This window comes from Aspergillus candidus (assembly GCF_002847045.1).
Source record: "Aspergillus candidus strain CBS 102.13 unplaced genomic scaffold BDW47scaffold_74, whole genome shotgun sequence".
NCBI classification, from domain to species: Eukaryota; Fungi; Ascomycota; class Eurotiomycetes; order Eurotiales; family Aspergillaceae; genus Aspergillus; species Aspergillus candidus.
In genome coordinates, this window is record NW_020194079.1 from 56,282 (window position 1) to 71,245 (window position 14,964).

At 52.0% G+C, this 14,964-nt stretch overlaps 7 protein-coding genes across 7 annotated transcripts; 3 read left to right on the plus strand and 4 right to left on the minus strand.

Moving 5' to 3' along the window:
* Positions 1-81: 81 nt before the first annotated feature.
* Positions 82-774, plus strand: BDW47DRAFT_120780 (uncharacterized protein; the record flags this gene model as incomplete). Its single annotated transcript, XM_024815533.1, has 1 exon — positions 82-774. The coding sequence occupies one exon, from the start codon at positions 82-84 to the stop codon at positions 772-774; it is 693 nt and encodes a 230-aa protein (XP_024667952.1).
* A 1,640-nt stretch (positions 775-2,414) lies between these two features.
* On the minus strand, positions 2,415-5,553 carry BDW47DRAFT_113115 (uncharacterized protein). Its single transcript, XM_024814321.1, has 4 exons — positions 5,144-5,553; positions 2,959-5,076; positions 2,735-2,904; positions 2,415-2,678 (listed from the first exon to the last, which is right to left on the minus strand). Exons 1-4 carry the CDS (start codon positions 5,444-5,446, stop codon positions 2,621-2,623), a joined length of 2,649 nt encoding a protein of 882 aa, XP_024667953.1. The 5' UTR covers positions 5,447-5,553; the 3' UTR covers positions 2,415-2,620.
* Positions 5,554-5,659: 106 nt separating this feature from the next.
* On the plus strand, positions 5,660-6,639 carry BDW47DRAFT_113117 (nuclear cap-binding protein subunit CBC2). The gene is made up of 5 exons (XM_024814322.1): positions 5,660-5,837; positions 5,899-5,993; positions 6,051-6,095; positions 6,152-6,343; positions 6,400-6,639. The coding sequence occupies exons 1-5, from the start codon at positions 5,772-5,774 to the stop codon at positions 6,527-6,529; spliced, it is 528 nt and encodes a 175-aa protein (XP_024667954.1). The 5' UTR covers positions 5,660-5,771; the 3' UTR covers positions 6,530-6,639.
* Positions 6,638-7,600, minus strand: BDW47DRAFT_113118 (class I glutamine amidotransferase-like protein). Its single transcript, XM_024814323.1, has 2 exons — positions 7,361-7,600; positions 6,638-7,294 (listed from the first exon to the last, which is right to left on the minus strand). The coding sequence occupies exons 1-2, from the start codon at positions 7,414-7,416 to the stop codon at positions 6,715-6,717; spliced, it is 636 nt and encodes a 211-aa protein (XP_024667955.1). The 5' UTR covers positions 7,417-7,600; the 3' UTR covers positions 6,638-6,714.
* A 138-nt stretch (positions 7,601-7,738) lies between these two features.
* BDW47DRAFT_113120 (uncharacterized protein) lies at positions 7,739-9,125 on the plus strand. The gene has a single exon (XM_024814324.1). It carries the CDS (start codon positions 7,999-8,001, stop codon positions 9,034-9,036), a length of 1,038 nt encoding a protein of 345 aa, XP_024667956.1. The 5' UTR covers positions 7,739-7,998; the 3' UTR covers positions 9,037-9,125.
* On the minus strand, positions 9,116-11,017 carry BDW47DRAFT_113121 (1-acylglycerol-3-phosphate O-acyltransferase SLC1). Its single transcript, XM_024814325.1, has 3 exons — positions 10,817-11,017; positions 9,958-10,727; positions 9,116-9,898 (listed from the first exon to the last, which is right to left on the minus strand). Exons 2-3 carry the CDS (start codon positions 10,667-10,669, stop codon positions 9,732-9,734), a joined length of 879 nt encoding a protein of 292 aa, XP_024667957.1. The 5' UTR covers positions 10,670-10,727; positions 10,817-11,017; the 3' UTR covers positions 9,116-9,731.
* Positions 11,018-11,538: 521 nt separating this feature from the next.
* Positions 11,539-14,923, minus strand: BDW47DRAFT_85531 (anaphase promoting complex subunit bimA). Its single transcript, XM_024820051.1, has 4 exons — positions 13,969-14,923; positions 13,681-13,854; positions 11,780-13,620; positions 11,539-11,725 (listed from the first exon to the last, which is right to left on the minus strand). The coding sequence occupies exons 1-4, from the start codon at positions 14,303-14,305 to the stop codon at positions 11,654-11,656; spliced, it is 2,424 nt and encodes an 807-aa protein (XP_024667958.1). The 5' UTR covers positions 14,306-14,923; the 3' UTR covers positions 11,539-11,653.
* Positions 14,924-14,964: the final 41 nt, after the last annotated feature.

A 14,964-nucleotide genomic window follows, 5' to 3' on the forward strand; every position in this document is an offset into this window, starting at 1 on the left:
TTACAATCCCCATTCCATCTCTATATCACATATCTATCTACACACACACACATCCCCCCAACCTCAAAGCCAACCCCAACCATGGCAATAACCAAGACCTACATCTTCGATAGCACCAAGCTCGCCATCCCCATTCACCTCCGCACCGTCATAACCGGCGAGCCAGCCGCAGCATTCAACCACTGCCGCCACGTCGCCTCGCGCGCCTTCCGCGTGCTGAAACGCATCGAACAATGCTACGCGCACCGCTACACCGTGATGTGCTCCACAACCGACCGCAAGAAATACCGAGACCACGGCACCTCCATGGACCGCATCATGTTCTGGAAAGAAGATCACAAACCACGCAACCCGACGCTCGCCCCGTCCGCGAAAATCCCCGCCGAGATCCTCACCCTGTACCCCAACCGGCGTGTCTACGAGGAGTTCGTCCGCAAGTACAACCGCACGTTTGCGGACTTTATCAGGGGGCCGTACTGCCTGTGGAGGGAATCTGTGAGGGCCGTTGACCGTGCTGTGGCGAGGTCTGGGCTCAGCGAGATGGATCAGCAGGAGTGGAAGCGGTGGTGGCATAAGGCGTTTTTGGGGGAGATGTCGAAGTGGGAGGATGATGTTCATCGATTGGTTCTGCCGAAGTGGGAGGTTATCGTGGGTGAGGTTTGCAGGGCGATTAGGAGGCGTGTTGAGTATCCTTGGGCTTTGCTGGAGGAGTTCTGGGCTGCCGCGTGGCGTCCGTTGGAGCAGGATCGAGTGCGTTATGGGTCGTTTATTTAGACGAGGGATGCTTGAAGAGTTTATGATTTATGACCAGATTTCACGGGGGGTTGGTTCTTTGAATGGCGCGTCTGGTTGGGCTTGGGGGTTTGATATGGAGGGAGCAAGTAGCTTGGGAAATGGTGTTTGATTCTGCGAATACCGTTTCGTCTGCCATCTTCCCTAGATTGCACATACTGGGTATTACTATGAAGTACATAATGACATTGATTGATGAACCCCATGATAGAAACATTTCTAATGTAGCCTAAGAAGTTTAAGTACACGGTAACTGTATATACTTCTAGGTTCTATAATATATTCAGCACATGGGATGCGCGTCTAGGCGACCACAAAGCAAAGTGCTGCAACACCTACAAGTAAAACAAGCACATCACGCACCTCTCCATAATCAACCAACAAAACCCACCAGCCATTTGACCCTGGCAAATACAAGATGGTCATGCATCCTTCGGTCGAAATATGCTAGCACATTCCCGCTATGACCACGTGATCCGATAGCCCTAGTAGCTGTCACCGTTGAATTCACATATCTGATACTGATATTGCCACAAGTACAAAGAATCGTGCCCCTTACATTGTGTATCTCCTGGTTTACCGCAAAAAAGTCCACAACTCTCTACAAAGACATACTGAAAGCCAATGCACACGACCTGGTCAGCTTCGCTACATGTTCTTGACAATGCCTGGATGGCCATAAGTTGGAATGAAGCTTTGACGTGTGGAAAGTTTACAGATGCGTTCATTGTAGTTCATCTTATTTAGTGCTTGACAAGGCAATTTATTGATATAAAAGCAAGACACAAAGACAACATTGCCGGGCTGCTCCTTGTACCAACCGTGAATCCACCACAGACAAGCATCATTGTACAATAAACAAAGCACACTACATATCCAAGATAATTCGATTAACATCGATTGAGCTTTAATTCAAGCACTATATAATCCCGTAGAAAGTAGCCTAGATCAAAAGGTAAGAGAGAGACCATGACCTATATTCAAAACATCTCCCACCAACCCTTCTATCCCCTAGTCTTACACTCCACCTCGAATCTACGATAAAAGCCAAAACCACGATCATAACTTCCCGCAAACCCGCAGCTATAATGTTCCTTTACTGGATCGGCACATACCCGTGCGGCTGCGTGGAAGAAGGCCTCAAAGAACCCTGCGACAAGGCGCCCAACTGCGACGAACATGCAACCGCTGAGCGGAGAGAGTACCTGGATATATGCGAGGAATGCCAAGGTAGACAAGACTTGATAGTTAAAAGGGCAAATATTGTGCGGGGTTTAGACGGAGAACAGGTTGGGGAGGTAGAGGTGGAGGTGGGTCAGCCGAACACCGAGAATGTCGGGCAGGTTGAGGCAGGGTTGGGCGAAAAAATCGTGGAGCACGATGGACAGGACACGGACACGGCGCAAGCACCACCAAAACTCAAGGACGTAGATGGAAAGTGGTTTTACCTCTTGCGTGAGTGTTGTGATTTAATTAAGGGGCCGCGTCCAGTCAGGTGGCGGAGGGGAGAGGAATTTCCGAGGAGGGGGAGAACATATCCTGCGGATGACGTGTGGATGTACTGATGTATGAAGTAGAAGGTGAACTGCATAAAATAAGATGTTGTTTTTTGAACTAATGTAAACTACTTTGACAGATTTGTATCTTCAATGGAAAAAAAGTAAGATTGGTATCGATACATCTCTGAACTAAATGCGCGTTGAAGACAACCCCATGATCAAGTATTTCTCCAGTCCGATATCGAAGTAGTAATCCACTTTTCACACCTACTTGGATACTTGGAATTCAATGACATGGCTCCTGCATTGCAAATAGAGCAAACTCATGCTTATAAACTTGTGGTGAGTCGGTCCAAACGTGACGTAATTGCGTCGATGACGGCAGATCTGTGGTTAATAGTTAGTTACTGTCCTGCGAGAACTCAGCGCCATGCTTCACTTACTCTCGTTCAACCATCTTCATCGCATCCGCGATTCTCGCGCGTTGGAGTCTGTGAGGTACTCTTGGCTGTGCGCTCGATGGAGACGCTGGGCTGCCGGGTTCAGCGGGCACAGGGGACTTCACCGCAACAGATTTTGCCTCAGACAGGAGTTCTGCTGCAATTTCCTTGGCCTAAAAAAATAGAGTTTAGTGTTGTTGCATATTTCATCAGAAAAAGAAACGTACCGCATCCAGACGCTGGGATAATTGCTGAATATTCTCCTGGCTGTCCTGCTTGGGATTCTCGAATGAACCGGAGAGCATGTCCACCTCAGATGCCCAAGATTTCTCTCTCTCACTAAGTGGGCGCCCGCCCGACTTAAGGACCTTGTTTCGTAATTTTTCATATCGCTGGACAAGTTGAGTTTGTCTGTCCTTTGCACCTTGCAATCTGTTCTCCAACGCCTCGCCGCTTCTGGATCCTTCTTTGCGCTCACCGTCCTCACCAACCTCACTGGACACGTACTTGATCCGCTCGGCTACGTCGGAGAGCTGCTTGAGTTGATCTTGCAGTTCCCCTTGCAGCCGCTCACAGCGTCGAAACAGATCGGATGCAGCTCTTTCAAGGGCGTTGGTGTGAGAGGACAATGTCCGATGTGCTGCAGCCACCAGATCCAGTGTTGCTGGAGACAGGCGAACTTGCTCCTTAAGACTTTGGCGCTGACGGTGCGGGACGTGCTTGTCGACAAAGAATTCTAGCGGCGAATCTGCATAAAATATGGAAGGAACCTGATAAGGAGGTCTTCGCGGCGGAGGCATCGCGGAACCAAGTTCGTGGGGATCGGAGTCGATCCGCAAGTTCGCTATTTCTGGGAATGTGATCTCCGGCGAATCCATGATAGCAGCATATGGATGGCTGGCGTGGTAGGTCAACAGCAAATAGCCAATGTCGTAATCATAATAGACTAGACAAGATGACAAATTAAGTGGCTGCTCTTGCGACACAGCGGCTCCCTCGTCCATTTGGATCAGCCGCTCACGGATAGAGACCGAGCCTTCGCAGAGCACTTCCAGGCGGAACCCAGAGCCGGCAGGGTCGTCGGCCTGGAGCTCGGCTTCAAGTCGCTGCACCCACGAAGACAGCGAGATGGAAGTGACATTATCGAAGTTAGTGACAAAAAAGCTGTAAGGGGAAAAGACATCCTTGGTGAATGTTGGCCAATTGTTCAATGATGTGTGCTCGCCCTTCAGAGTGTCCAGCGACTCGACCAAGATGAGATCCGAGGGTTCCGACACCGGAGTCCTAAATGCATTCTTCTTCGCTTTAGGTAGCCATTGGCCTTCAACTCCATCGAGCTCGAGGCAGACATGGACCCTGCCGCTACCGGCAGAGAGGCAAATAACAGTGGCCGACAGCTTGTCTTCCCCATTATCCTCCAGGATAAGCTCATCTTCCTCGCCCATCATGAGAGCATCGGTGTCGATCTTGGAAGCGACCACGACGATATCACAAAGATCCAAGTCATCGAGCTCATCACCAGTGTCAACCCGGAAAGGTCCCTGCAATCTGGGGATGGCGCTTGGATTAGCGGGACGGGTCAAGATTTCCGACCCAGAGTCTGCGTCAAGATCGACCAACAAGGGCTCCTGGTTATCGATCTCAGCTAACCAATCGTATTGTTGGCGACATGCGGTCAACTGGTCTTCCATATCAACGGGATCCTCCTGCAAAGCTGCCAATTTTGGGATAATAGCCGCAGAAAGCGAAGGGACGGTAGTGGCGGGGGCGCGCCACTTCGAAGGCAGCAAAGGTGATAGGACGTAAAGATCGCCAGGTCGCATGGCCACCCATAAAGTCATGGGTGCCCAAGCATCCTCTTTCCCGCTACCCGTACCTCCAAAGCATGCAGATGCAACTTCCATGTCGACGAAGTCCGCAGAAAATCCCTTGCTCTTTCCAAAGCCCGAGGGTGTAAAGTCCTGGTCCGACGACGTGCCATCCACTAGCTTTCTAAGATCGATGGCCAAGGTAGGACGGTCAAAGGACCAATGATTATTGCGATCTAGCTCCCAGACTCGCACCGCAGCATCTGCGGTCACGGTGACAAAACAGCCAGCGAGGTTGGTGTGTACTCCAAGTGGATGCCACAATGCCGACATCACGGGGGATTCGGGAATCACATGCGTTGTAGGGCCCAGCTGGTAGGTTTTGATTCGAATGGGAGACTGGTCGGTCGTCGATAAGTGCGAATCGTCAGGAAGGACCGCGATGAAGACTGTATGGTCCGCGACAATGGCCAGAAATGCGCCGTTCGGAGACGGAATGAGTTGACGGATTCGCTCGTACACCGGGACAACCAAAACCTAAAAAAAAGGAGCGTCAGCCAGGTGAGTTACCCATAATACAGGTTGCGCAGTCAATCGTCCATACCCTATAGCTGCCATCCTGCGTATTGGCTCCATTCTGGCCAGCAGAGCCGTTGGTCGACCTCTTCTCCTGCTGCCATTCGTCTTTCAACCGCGTGAGGCTGGACCAACGGATCTGGTTGTCTACCACAGTGAACACCTCATTCCCCCTCTGTGCGAGCACCCGTGTCGGGCCAGTATAGTCGTCATTTTGGCGTAAGCTTTGCGAAGATTTGTCGAGGCCTTTTGAAGCCGTGCTCGAGAAGAGGGAAGCGCCGGGAGAAGGGCGTGACAGCCAGGGAGGCGTGTAGCTGATCACCTTCGGCATTATCGGGTACGAGTTGTCTTGCCTGGGTCAGACTCCCATGCGCTGTATTCGACCAATTATTGCGATCGAAGGATAAGAGGTCGAGGAAGAAAGAGAGCGGTGGGTAGAAAAAGACAATGCGAAGAAGAAACCATTGTTCAATGCTCGGGCGGGAAACCTTTTAGTTTGCTGCTTGAGCAACGGAGGCGGCGTGCCAAGACCGGCGCAAGTTCCCTTTCCCAGCACCAGCTCCTGCGTCAACTGCTTTGTCTACGCTTCCATTTTTGACCTCCCTCGTCCATCTACACACACCCCCCTGCAGATTCAGAGGGCGACACACTCGAAAATGGCCATTTCAGTACGGAACACCGTCGATAGATTAGATCGACCGAGTGCCTACTACATCAGCAAGGTACTTTCACCTCTGGCGTTTGATTTGAGGCAGACGAAACTAATAGAGCTCCAATGTGTAGAACAAACGACGCAAGTACAGCCAGGACGAGGAGCCTCCAACAGAAGAAGCACCGGATCCATTGCAAAATGCGACCACCCTATACGTCGGCAACCTGTGCGATATCCATGCCTTCGAATTTGTCACCTCGAGCTTCTGCTGACCTTCGGATAGCTCCTTTTACACCACAGAAGAACAAATCCACGAACTCTTCTCCAAGTCAGAAACACACATACCACTCCCATACCGAAAAGCGAACTGACGGTTGAATTTAGATGCGGTGAGATCAAACGCCTGGTGATGGGTCTCGATCGGTTCAACAAGACCCCCTGCGGGTTCTGTTTCGTCGAGTACTACACCCATCAAGATGCTTTGGACTGCTTGAAATACATTGGGGGAACCAAACTGGATGAGAGAATCATCCGAACAGATCTTGACCCCGGGTTTGAGGAGGGCCGACAATACGGGTATGTCTTCCTTTATATAGCATCCTTTCCTTACGGCTAGTTCTGACCAGTATCAGTCGGGGTAAATCCGGTGGACAGGTTCGCGATGAGTACCGAGAGGAGTATGACCCCGGTCGTGGTGGTTACGGACGAGCATATGACGCGCAACGAGAACGCGAAGAGGAAGAGTACGGTGCCGGTAAATGATTCAAGCGGGAGGAAACAAGAAAGATTTGGATTGGCGCATGTATGGCGTTTGTACAAATTATATTGGGTGAGCATGTACGTCACCAGATGGTATTTCATGTTTAATATCTGGTATCCACCATTCAACGATAGGAAGACAAAAAACGAACAAAAGGATTTCTAGGTCTATCTCTAAATAAGCAGGTTTAGTTCTGTTCTATCTCGCGCCTCCTATGCACCGAACTCTGAACCTGCCGCAGCCACCAAGCATGTATTCTAGCATCGTTGGTCAACTCGGGGTGGAAGCTCGTCCCAAAGACATTCCCCTGCTGGACAGCAATAATATCACCGGTCTCACGGTCTGCATCGATGTTTCTTCCTTCACTCGCCAATTTGGCAGCCCTTCCAGGTAGCGTCGCCAGCACTTCCACATCGTCTGCCATTGCAGCCTGCGCAGCGTGGCCCTGGGGGTTCTTCGCTGGCGCGACCACGGTGTCGTCCTTCTGCAACTCATCAACCTGGACACCTTTCTGGTGTGGCAGAATCTTCTCCACAACGGGAGCTCTGATGAAGACGGCGGGGAACGGGTCTGTCTGTCCGACAGAGCCGAGGAACGGCAGATCCAAGGGCGCCTGGAAGCTCTCGGCCTGTCGACCGAAATGGTTCCTGTTAACCCGCACATCAAGACCCCCAATCAAATCCTGGCCTCCTTTCTTCGTCCGGTTGGCCGATTCAGCGAGCAAAATTAGACCGGCGCATGTACCCCAAGCCGGTTTGCGGTGGACCCTGCACGGGAAAGAGACGGTTAGACAAGGAGGACAACGCCACAACACCGGAGAACAGGAAACCTACTTGACAAAGTCCCGCAACGGCTCCAGGATGTTTGACCGGGCAGCGACAAGCGACATGGTTGTGCTTTCGCCCCCAGGAAGAACCAGCGCATCGCAGCGCTCAAGCTCTTGCGGAGTGCGCACCTCGATAACCTCCCATTGCGACGCGGGGCTGCCTGCCTCGGGGGCCAGATCGGCGGTAGCCTTTTTCAATAATTGAACATGTTCGTAAAATGCGCCTTGTAAGGCCAGAACACCGACAGTGATTTTGGTCATTGCCTCATGATACAACCAAGTTCTCACAACTGAGTCACAACAGCCGATCGCCAACCTTATAGATGCTCTTTGAGTCATTATATAAGCAGTCCGCCACTATCAGCACGTGCTGCCCCGCGTTGCTGACCGATAAGACTTGCCTGATGAGGCAACCAGGCTGACATGGAAATAAATGTTGACATTTACAGTGATCGGTCATATCAACACCGTCAGCAACACCGTGGCAGCTATAGACAATTCTCAACAATAAGCGAGTGAAGGCGCATGATAAGCATGACTTTATGACAGCAGTGATCCCTTTTTCAGCAGTGAACCTTCCAACAAACAACAGCCACTCCTCTATAGACACGCCCTTCACCTATCATCACCGTACATCCAGCAACAATGGGATCTGAAAGCGACTCACAATCGCTGCTACGATGGTACATCGACACCCGACCATTGACGGCGAGTACGACTACCCTACCTCTGCTCGACACGCTGCAACCCAGCGATCAAGAAACCGTCAAGAAATACTACCACCTCAAGGACAAACACATGTCCCTCGCCTCCTACCTCCTCAAATACCTCTTCATCCACCGCACCTGTCGCATCCCATGGGACAAAATCACCATCAGCAGGACGCCTCCTCCACACCACCGACCTTGCTTCATTCCTTCCCTCGCTCTAACGACCGACAACCCCAAGGGACTCCCAACCATCGAATTCAACGTCAGCCACCAAGCATCCCTCATCGCACTCGCAGGCACAACAACCCCAGCCTCTTCCCCAGACCCAACAACAAAATCCACGGCATCCACCACACCCAACCCCTCCACAACGCCCACCCCATCCACCCCCCAAGTCGGAATCGACATAACCTGCGTCAACGAGCGCCGCAGCACCGACAACACGCAACAAACGCGCCCCGCCCTCGAAGAATTCGTCGACATCTTCTGCGAAGTCTTCTCCCAGCGCGAGCTCCAAACCATCAAAAACGCAGCTGCGCCAACCCCAGGCCGCCCCGAGTCCGACGCAGTCGCGTACGCCTTCCGGCTCTTCTACACCTACTGGGCCCTGAAGGAAGCGTACATCAAAATGACAGGCGAGGCGCTGCTAGCGCCCTGGCTACGTGAGCTGGAGTTCCTGGACGTTGTTGCGCCGGATCCTCCTGCGGCTTGTGGAGGCGGAGCGAGCTCGTTGGAGTGTGGGGTCCCTTATACGGGGGTGCGGACGCTGCTTTATGGGCAGAGGGTGGCTGATGTGAGGATTGAGGTTGTTGCGCTTGGGGAGGATTATCTGATTGCGACCGCTGCTAGGGGTGGACGTGTTGGTTCTTCTTCGGGTAGTGTGAATCCGGATGTGTGGTTGGGTTTGAAGCCGGTTGATATTGAGGTGGATGTAGGACCTTGTGCGAGGGGGTTGTGTCGCTGTTTAGGGTAGAGGTTTATTATCTGTCTACATAACCTTGATTTGATTTGGTTGACTGAGTTGACTTGTGAAGAGGATGGCAGTGGGAGAGGGGATTAAAATTGGAGTTGTATTACATTCCCGAAATCATTTCATAGCAAAACAAACAATGGATATCGTCTATCGTCGATTGATTCGTGTCCAACTAGCTGTTTCCCCAATGAAGAAGCAGTCGAGGGATCATGTATCATGTCTATGTGGGTTTCCCATCTTTCGCACGGACGGCGCGCCGGTGTGTAAACTCTAGCTAGGTGTTGACAGGCACAGAAGTTTGCTGAGAAAATGTAAAAGGAAATGATGTGCAAACAAGGATGTTCAAACGATCATATGTTGGGAATTTTCGCATTCCAGCATGTCCTCCTGTTGGGATGGTGTTGTGTCGGTCCGTGGTTCAGTCGATGGGTGCGACCATCTATAGTTGTGAAGGGGAAATAAACATATATGCTTGCCAAAGCACATCGAGTGTAATTGGAAAGGGATGGTGTAGGTGATTGAATCTATCGTGGCGTGTCTTGTGCGTCGTTAAATGTATGTTATTCCGTGCCGGTGACCATGGCAAGCTCAGGCCGGTTAGAAAAGGGAGCCGGGTAAGGCGAGGTTTGAAACGGTCAAAGCACGTCGCTAGCCGATCCGAACCGCTGCCTCTTATCAAATTGCAACGGGTGCATTTAGATTTCCACAGCCGTGGAGGTTCCATTGGCACGTGCCGTATCAGCCTCGGCTGCGCTGCCGTTGGACATCTCCAGCAAAGTTTTGAGCATCGATTCCCGCGTTGACGTGGTGAGTTTGTCCACGTCGGCTGCGGTCAAACCCTCGGTGGGGATGGGAGGAAGGACTATAAGTCGTATTAGTCGTGTTGCGCGCAATATAAATAGGGACGACAGAAGAGCATACCCTTGATCTTGATCGTGCCGGCTTCGAATCTCATTTTGCGGGGGGACAACACGTGGGAGTAGTTTTCCGTAACCACCGGCACGACAGGCACACCGGCCTTGACGGCGAGATGGAAAGCACCCTTCTTAAACGGCAGCAGCTCCGGCTGATCGGAGTAACTCCTCGTACCCTCGGCAAAGATAAAGACGCTCTGGCGCTGAGTGCGCATCTCATCCGCAGCAGAGTCGAAGGCCTTGACAGCGGTCTCGCGATTGGCGCGGTCGATAAAAACCGTCCGCGAGAGGGACATGAACCAGCCGAGGAAGGGGATATTGCGGAGGGACTTCTTGGCCGTGACACTGCAGTAGGGCGGGAAGATGTATCCCAGCACCAGCACGTCCAACTCCGACTGGTGGTTTCCGATGAACACGGCCGGACGGGTAGTCAGATGCTCCTTGCCCTCCACAATCTCGCATTTCACGCCAGTGGTAATCCGCATAACCCACTTGAAGCTGCGCGCGGTGGCCCATTGCGAAACCCGTCCGTAGCCCACCAGGCGCAGGACGATCGACGCGATCACGCCATACGTGGCACAAATGAGAAGAGAGGCGTACGACGCGAGACACCGAGCAGCGAAGGCTGCGCGAGGAACTTTTTGACCGAGCGCGAAGAGGGAGAGTGTCAGGACGACGAAGGAACTGACGCCCGAGGCGAGATAGGAGAGGAAGGACATGGCGGCGACAAGGACACGAAGCGAAAGTCGCCTAAACACACAGTATCTGACAAATGTGCTATCGCGGAACCGATAAGTAGGGGTTTCAGACTTTATTGACCTTATATCGGGCAAAGAGACGGCCTGTAGGTTCGTTGGGGTTCTTACAGGGATCTCCAATAAAGACCAAGAAGGATGATGAGGTCAGGCGAAAAAAACTGGAGAAGGACTCGGGGGGACGGTGGGTGGAGTGGGGTTTCACCGAGGAAATAACGAGAACATGACAGAGCCACCAAATTCCAGTCGTATCACAGGTGGTTTATGAGAATGAAGATCGCGAAGAACAACCACGACGTTCTGTCAAATAAAAGTGACCAAAGAATCGGATGAGTTTCCGAAAGGAGGAGAGCAAACCATGGCAACTGTCGCATGCTTTTTTCTTCTAAACATTTTTCTTGGCCTCCTCCGAATGCCCGTTCACCGCCTTCACATCCTGGCCTTATATGTCCAAGTATTATATGCACATGTCTACTTTCTCTCCATAAAACTATCCATAGATTATAATCAAGGTTGTTATACTAAAAGTTGATTGGTGGATGAATGCGCTTTTAGGAATGCCGGTAATAATAAGATCAAGTATGGAATACCCAAGCTCGACAGACGGTGATATGTTCATGAGTCCGTCGTTCGCCCGAGTGTCATCATCGCTCATTCGCAAACCAACCCACGCTAATATACAAAACCAACCCAGCCTGGACACCGTTGCGAGTGCCTGATGCAGAGGAAACACCCCCTCTAATCAACACTCCCTACCCGAACGCCTGTGGAATGCTTGCTGATGCTTGTGCAAATCGGTGTTGAGAAACAAAAGAACGCCGACCCTCATCCATCTACATCCTGAAATGGAGATAGGATAGGGAATCCGAGTAAGGGACTGCGGGGAAAGAAAAAAAAACAATGAATAGCGGAGACGAAAGGAACCCGTCGAGAGGGAAGTCATCACAATCATGCCATGTCTTCGTCGTCTTCCTCGTCCTCGTCGAGGGACTCCATGGCGTCCTTGATGTACTGTGCAGCCTGCAGCGTAAAGGTCAGCAAGGTCTCTGCGAATACTGTCGAGATGGTCCATACCTTGGGATCCAGATTCAGGGCCGTCGTGAAATGCTTGATCGCATTGCCCTTGTCATGCAGCATCTTGTAGAGTTTACCCAAAAGGTAATGCACATTGGCCTCATCGGGCGCCATGTCCTTGAGGATCTTGAGCTCGGCCAAGGCTAATTTGAGCTCTTGGAGTTTCATCAACGCACGAGCCTTGCGGAACCGTGCAAGGACCGAATGAGGTGCCAACGTGCACGCACGGCTGTATTGAACAAGAGCCGTTTTCGGGTTGTTCATCTTTTCAAGCACCAACCCAATGCAGCAGATCAGGACGGCGTTGGTGGGATTGATACTAGCTGCGTTTCGGAAGTGCTGCTCCGCAAACTCGAGCTTACCCATCTTGTCGTAGACCGTACCCAACCCATACCAGGCGTTATAATGGCGGTTATCTGCACTGATCCCGTGTCGATACGCATCCAAAGCTTTATCGTACTCTTCGTTGGCGACGAACTCGTGACCCTGCAATGTGAACCCGTAAGCGAAATGGGGATCTAATTGTGTAGTCCGCTTGAAGCACTTCAGGGCTTGGTCATGGTCGCGTTGGTGGGAAAAGGAATTCCCGACAGCACACCAAGCCTGAGGAGAGAGGCGGTCGACCTCCATCAACTCGTGAGCGAGATATGCGAGTTCCACATCATTCTTCAGGTGCCAAAGGACTGTCGAATAAACTTCCATGTCATCAAGTCTTGATGGAGCCATAGTCCGAACCCGGACAAAGTATTTTTCAGCCTCGGAATACATCGCTTGCTCGTAGTACGCGCGTCCAATTTGCGACAGAACCCAGGGAGTCTCTCGCTGGCCCTGCGAGAGGCCATTGAATATCTGGATTGCATCCTGGCACTTATACCGGCTTAGGGCAAAATATCCGGAGGCAAGCTTGGAGAAAAGATCTAATAACCAGGCCAAAGCCTCCACGGATTTGGACTTCTCAGCCCCACTGCTCCGCGAACTAGGGTTCGTCGAAGACATAGTTCGGTAGTCCCTGCCATCGCTATCGAGTATCTCGTTAGGAATTTTCCGGCCGCCGCTCACAACACGACCGCTATGAGTGCTTGTTGCGGTGCGACTCTTGGCGCCGGTAGGTCTCACTCTTTTCAGCTCCCTGCCATCCTTCGTGGTAAGGGTAGTGCTCGACAGTTTGCTGGTTGTTGGTTTGATCTGATTGAACAGCCGCACGCTCCGGCGCTGTGGTGCCCCTGGTTCTGTGGGTTGTTGCGGCGTTTGATGTGCGACTTGGCCTGAGACCGTCCGTTTGCGATCTCCGATCTTGCTCATAGCTTCTCTATCCGACTGTGGGGCGCCGTGTTCCTCTTGTTCGGCTCGAGTCCGGGCTCTTTGCCGAATACCGGTGGGCTTCATTTTCGGTGGCGGGTCCATCCCATGGTCGGTACCGATTGTCTGGATTGTCCGATTCTTCCTTGCAGGGGCTAATGGAGGATCCCACGCGGGCTCGGGAACGGCTGTTCCATTCACGCCGCGAAGCTCATCGGATTCACTGCTTTGACCTCCAGGGGTCTCCGTCCCTTCTCGAGCAACTGGTACCGATGCACCCGTGGACGCCACGCTAACAGTGCTGCCGTTGAACTTCTCCCATAGGGCTGAGCTACCGTGGGTGGTAGTTGAGTCACTTCGGGATGTCGCAGAAAGGAAGGGATCGGAATTAGAATTCGTATTGGCCTGAGATTGAAGGGGTCTGCCTGTTGTCGACATTGACTTGTCGGCGGTAGGGTCGACATCCTCTTGCGAGGCGGGGGACAAATTCGAGAGCAATTCAGAGTTCATTTTGTAGATATTCGGGACACGAACGTTGACCCCTGGAAGTACTGGTCAGCGACTGGAGCAAGCTACTTCCCTCACGTTGAACCAAAACTTACCTGTTTCGCAGAGGCCCTGGAATGCATCCCACATGAAGGGATTCAACTTTAGAGCCTCGACATAGCATTCTACAGCCTTAGTGACATCTTTGTGTGCGTGCCATAATTTCCCTTGTAGACACATGACGGCCGCGGCATCCGGCAAGTGTTGTCTGCGTGTTTCGCTGTGTTTGTCTGAAGTGTCCAAGGGTGATTAGCATCGACTCATTGTGCCAGATAACCGCGCTTCTTTCTCCCCTTTCTTTCTCTTCTGGTTAGGCTCACGAGACCGGGGCGGGAGTCGCTTACTCCAGTGGTTCTTTGAGGCCCACATGCCTTTACTTCGCTCCAAAGCAGTGATGCCGTCTAGGTATTTCCCCAAGTCCAAACATGCCTGAGCATAGACATATGCACAACCGAGGTGTGTCCCTCTCGACCCAAAGTTGCGACTATAGTCCCACGCAGCTTTCACTTGACCATTTTGGAGGTAGCAGAAAGCGAGTAGGTATGAGGCTTCCGACGTCCGGGGCTCGTAGGCGTGCAAACGACCAGCGAGGAAGAGCGCGTTCCGTACCAGGTTGTTATCCAAGTGGTAGTAAATCAACTGTCGTAGCTGGCTTGATATATGGGAAGTGGATGGCGACATGTTGAGGCGAGTCGCGCTTGGCGGAGGCACAACGGATTATACGCGGAGATTCTGGCAGATGCGGGCGTGTCGGTGTTGGCGATGGCGATAGCGAAGGGAGATGGAGGAATTCGCGGAGAACGAGCGAAATGTGAGGCCAGAGCCATTCAACACGTCAAGAATAGTCGATGGATCCGAGGGCAGAGGGAGCGCGTTGTTTTCTTTTCCCGTGGCGCAGTCAGACCACGGTGAGGAAACAATGATGCGATATTCCTTGTTCCCTTCACACGTCAAAGAACCAAATGCCAAGGGAGGGATATCGCGAACTGAGTCGGGTTTCCAGTTCCTCCCCCCCAATCCTAAGCTGTGGAGGAAGTATTTCTCAGAATGGAGGATGACTGAAGGGAATGACGTCCGGAAAGGATGCGAGGATGTACTCGTGACGCCCCTGTGGGCCAAACGCAAAGAGCTCAGAAGAAAACAAGGTGCATAGCGAGATCGACGGGGAAATAGAGAACGTGAAGCTCGCCCGAGCTAAAGGAGCATGAGACCGAGCGATCAAAGATGCGACCGAGCGGCAAGGGAGTCGATCAACGATGCAGAAAGGTAAATGTTAGTTCAGGTTGTTTTGGAGCGAACCGTTCATGAAGTGGTTGGCCGATGCAGAGACAGACAGACAC

Coding starts and splice junctions, on each gene's coding strand:
- BDW47DRAFT_113121 (XM_024814325.1), bottom strand. CDS start 10,669: ATGTCCTTCCTCTCCTATCTCGCCTCGGGCGTCAGTTCCTTCGTCGTC. Junction 9,899..9,957: donor CGGCACGATCAAGATCAAGG/GTATGCTCTTCT, acceptor TACGACTTATAG/TCCTTCCTCCCATCCCCACC.
- BDW47DRAFT_113117 (XM_024814322.1), top strand. CDS start 5,772: ATGGCCATTTCAGTACGGAACACCGTCGATAGATTAGATCGACCGAGT. Junction 5,994..6,050: donor ACCCTATACGTCGGCAACCT/GTGCGATATCCA, acceptor ACCTTCGGATAG/CTCCTTTTACACCACAGAAG. Junction 6,344..6,399: donor GAGGAGGGCCGACAATACGG/GTATGTCTTCCT, acceptor GACCAGTATCAG/TCGGGGTAAATCCGGTGGAC.
- BDW47DRAFT_85531 (XM_024820051.1), bottom strand. CDS start 14,305: ATGTCGCCATCCACTTCCCATATATCAAGCCAGCTACGACAGTTGATT. Junction 13,621..13,680: donor CCAGGGCCTCTGCGAAACAG/GTAAGTTTTGGT, acceptor CAGTACTTCCAG/GGGTCAACGTTCGTGTCCCG. Junction 11,726..11,779: donor CCCTGAATCTGGATCCCAAG/GTATGGACCATC, acceptor TTTACGCTGCAG/GCTGCACAGTACATCAAGGA.
- BDW47DRAFT_113115 (XM_024814321.1), bottom strand. CDS start 5,446: ATGCCGAAGGTGATCAGCTACACGCCTCCCTGGCTGTCACGCCCTTCT. Junction 5,077..5,143: donor CGCAGGATGGCAGCTATAGG/GTATGGACGATT, acceptor CCTTTTTTTTAG/GTTTTGGTTGTCCCGGTGTA. Junction 2,679..2,734: donor ATGAAGATGGTTGAACGAGA/GTAAGTGAAGCA, acceptor TATTAACCACAG/ATCTGCCGTCATCGACGCAA.
- BDW47DRAFT_113118 (XM_024814323.1), bottom strand. CDS start 7,416: ATGTCGCTTGTCGCTGCCCGGTCAAACATCCTGGAGCCGTTGCGGGAC. Junction 7,295..7,360: donor CCGTTGCGGGACTTTGTCAA/GTAGGTTTCCTG, acceptor TTTCCCGTGCAG/GGTCCACCGCAAACCGGCTT.
- BDW47DRAFT_113120 (XM_024814324.1), top strand. CDS start 7,999: ATGGGATCTGAAAGCGACTCACAATCGCTGCTACGATGGTACATCGAC.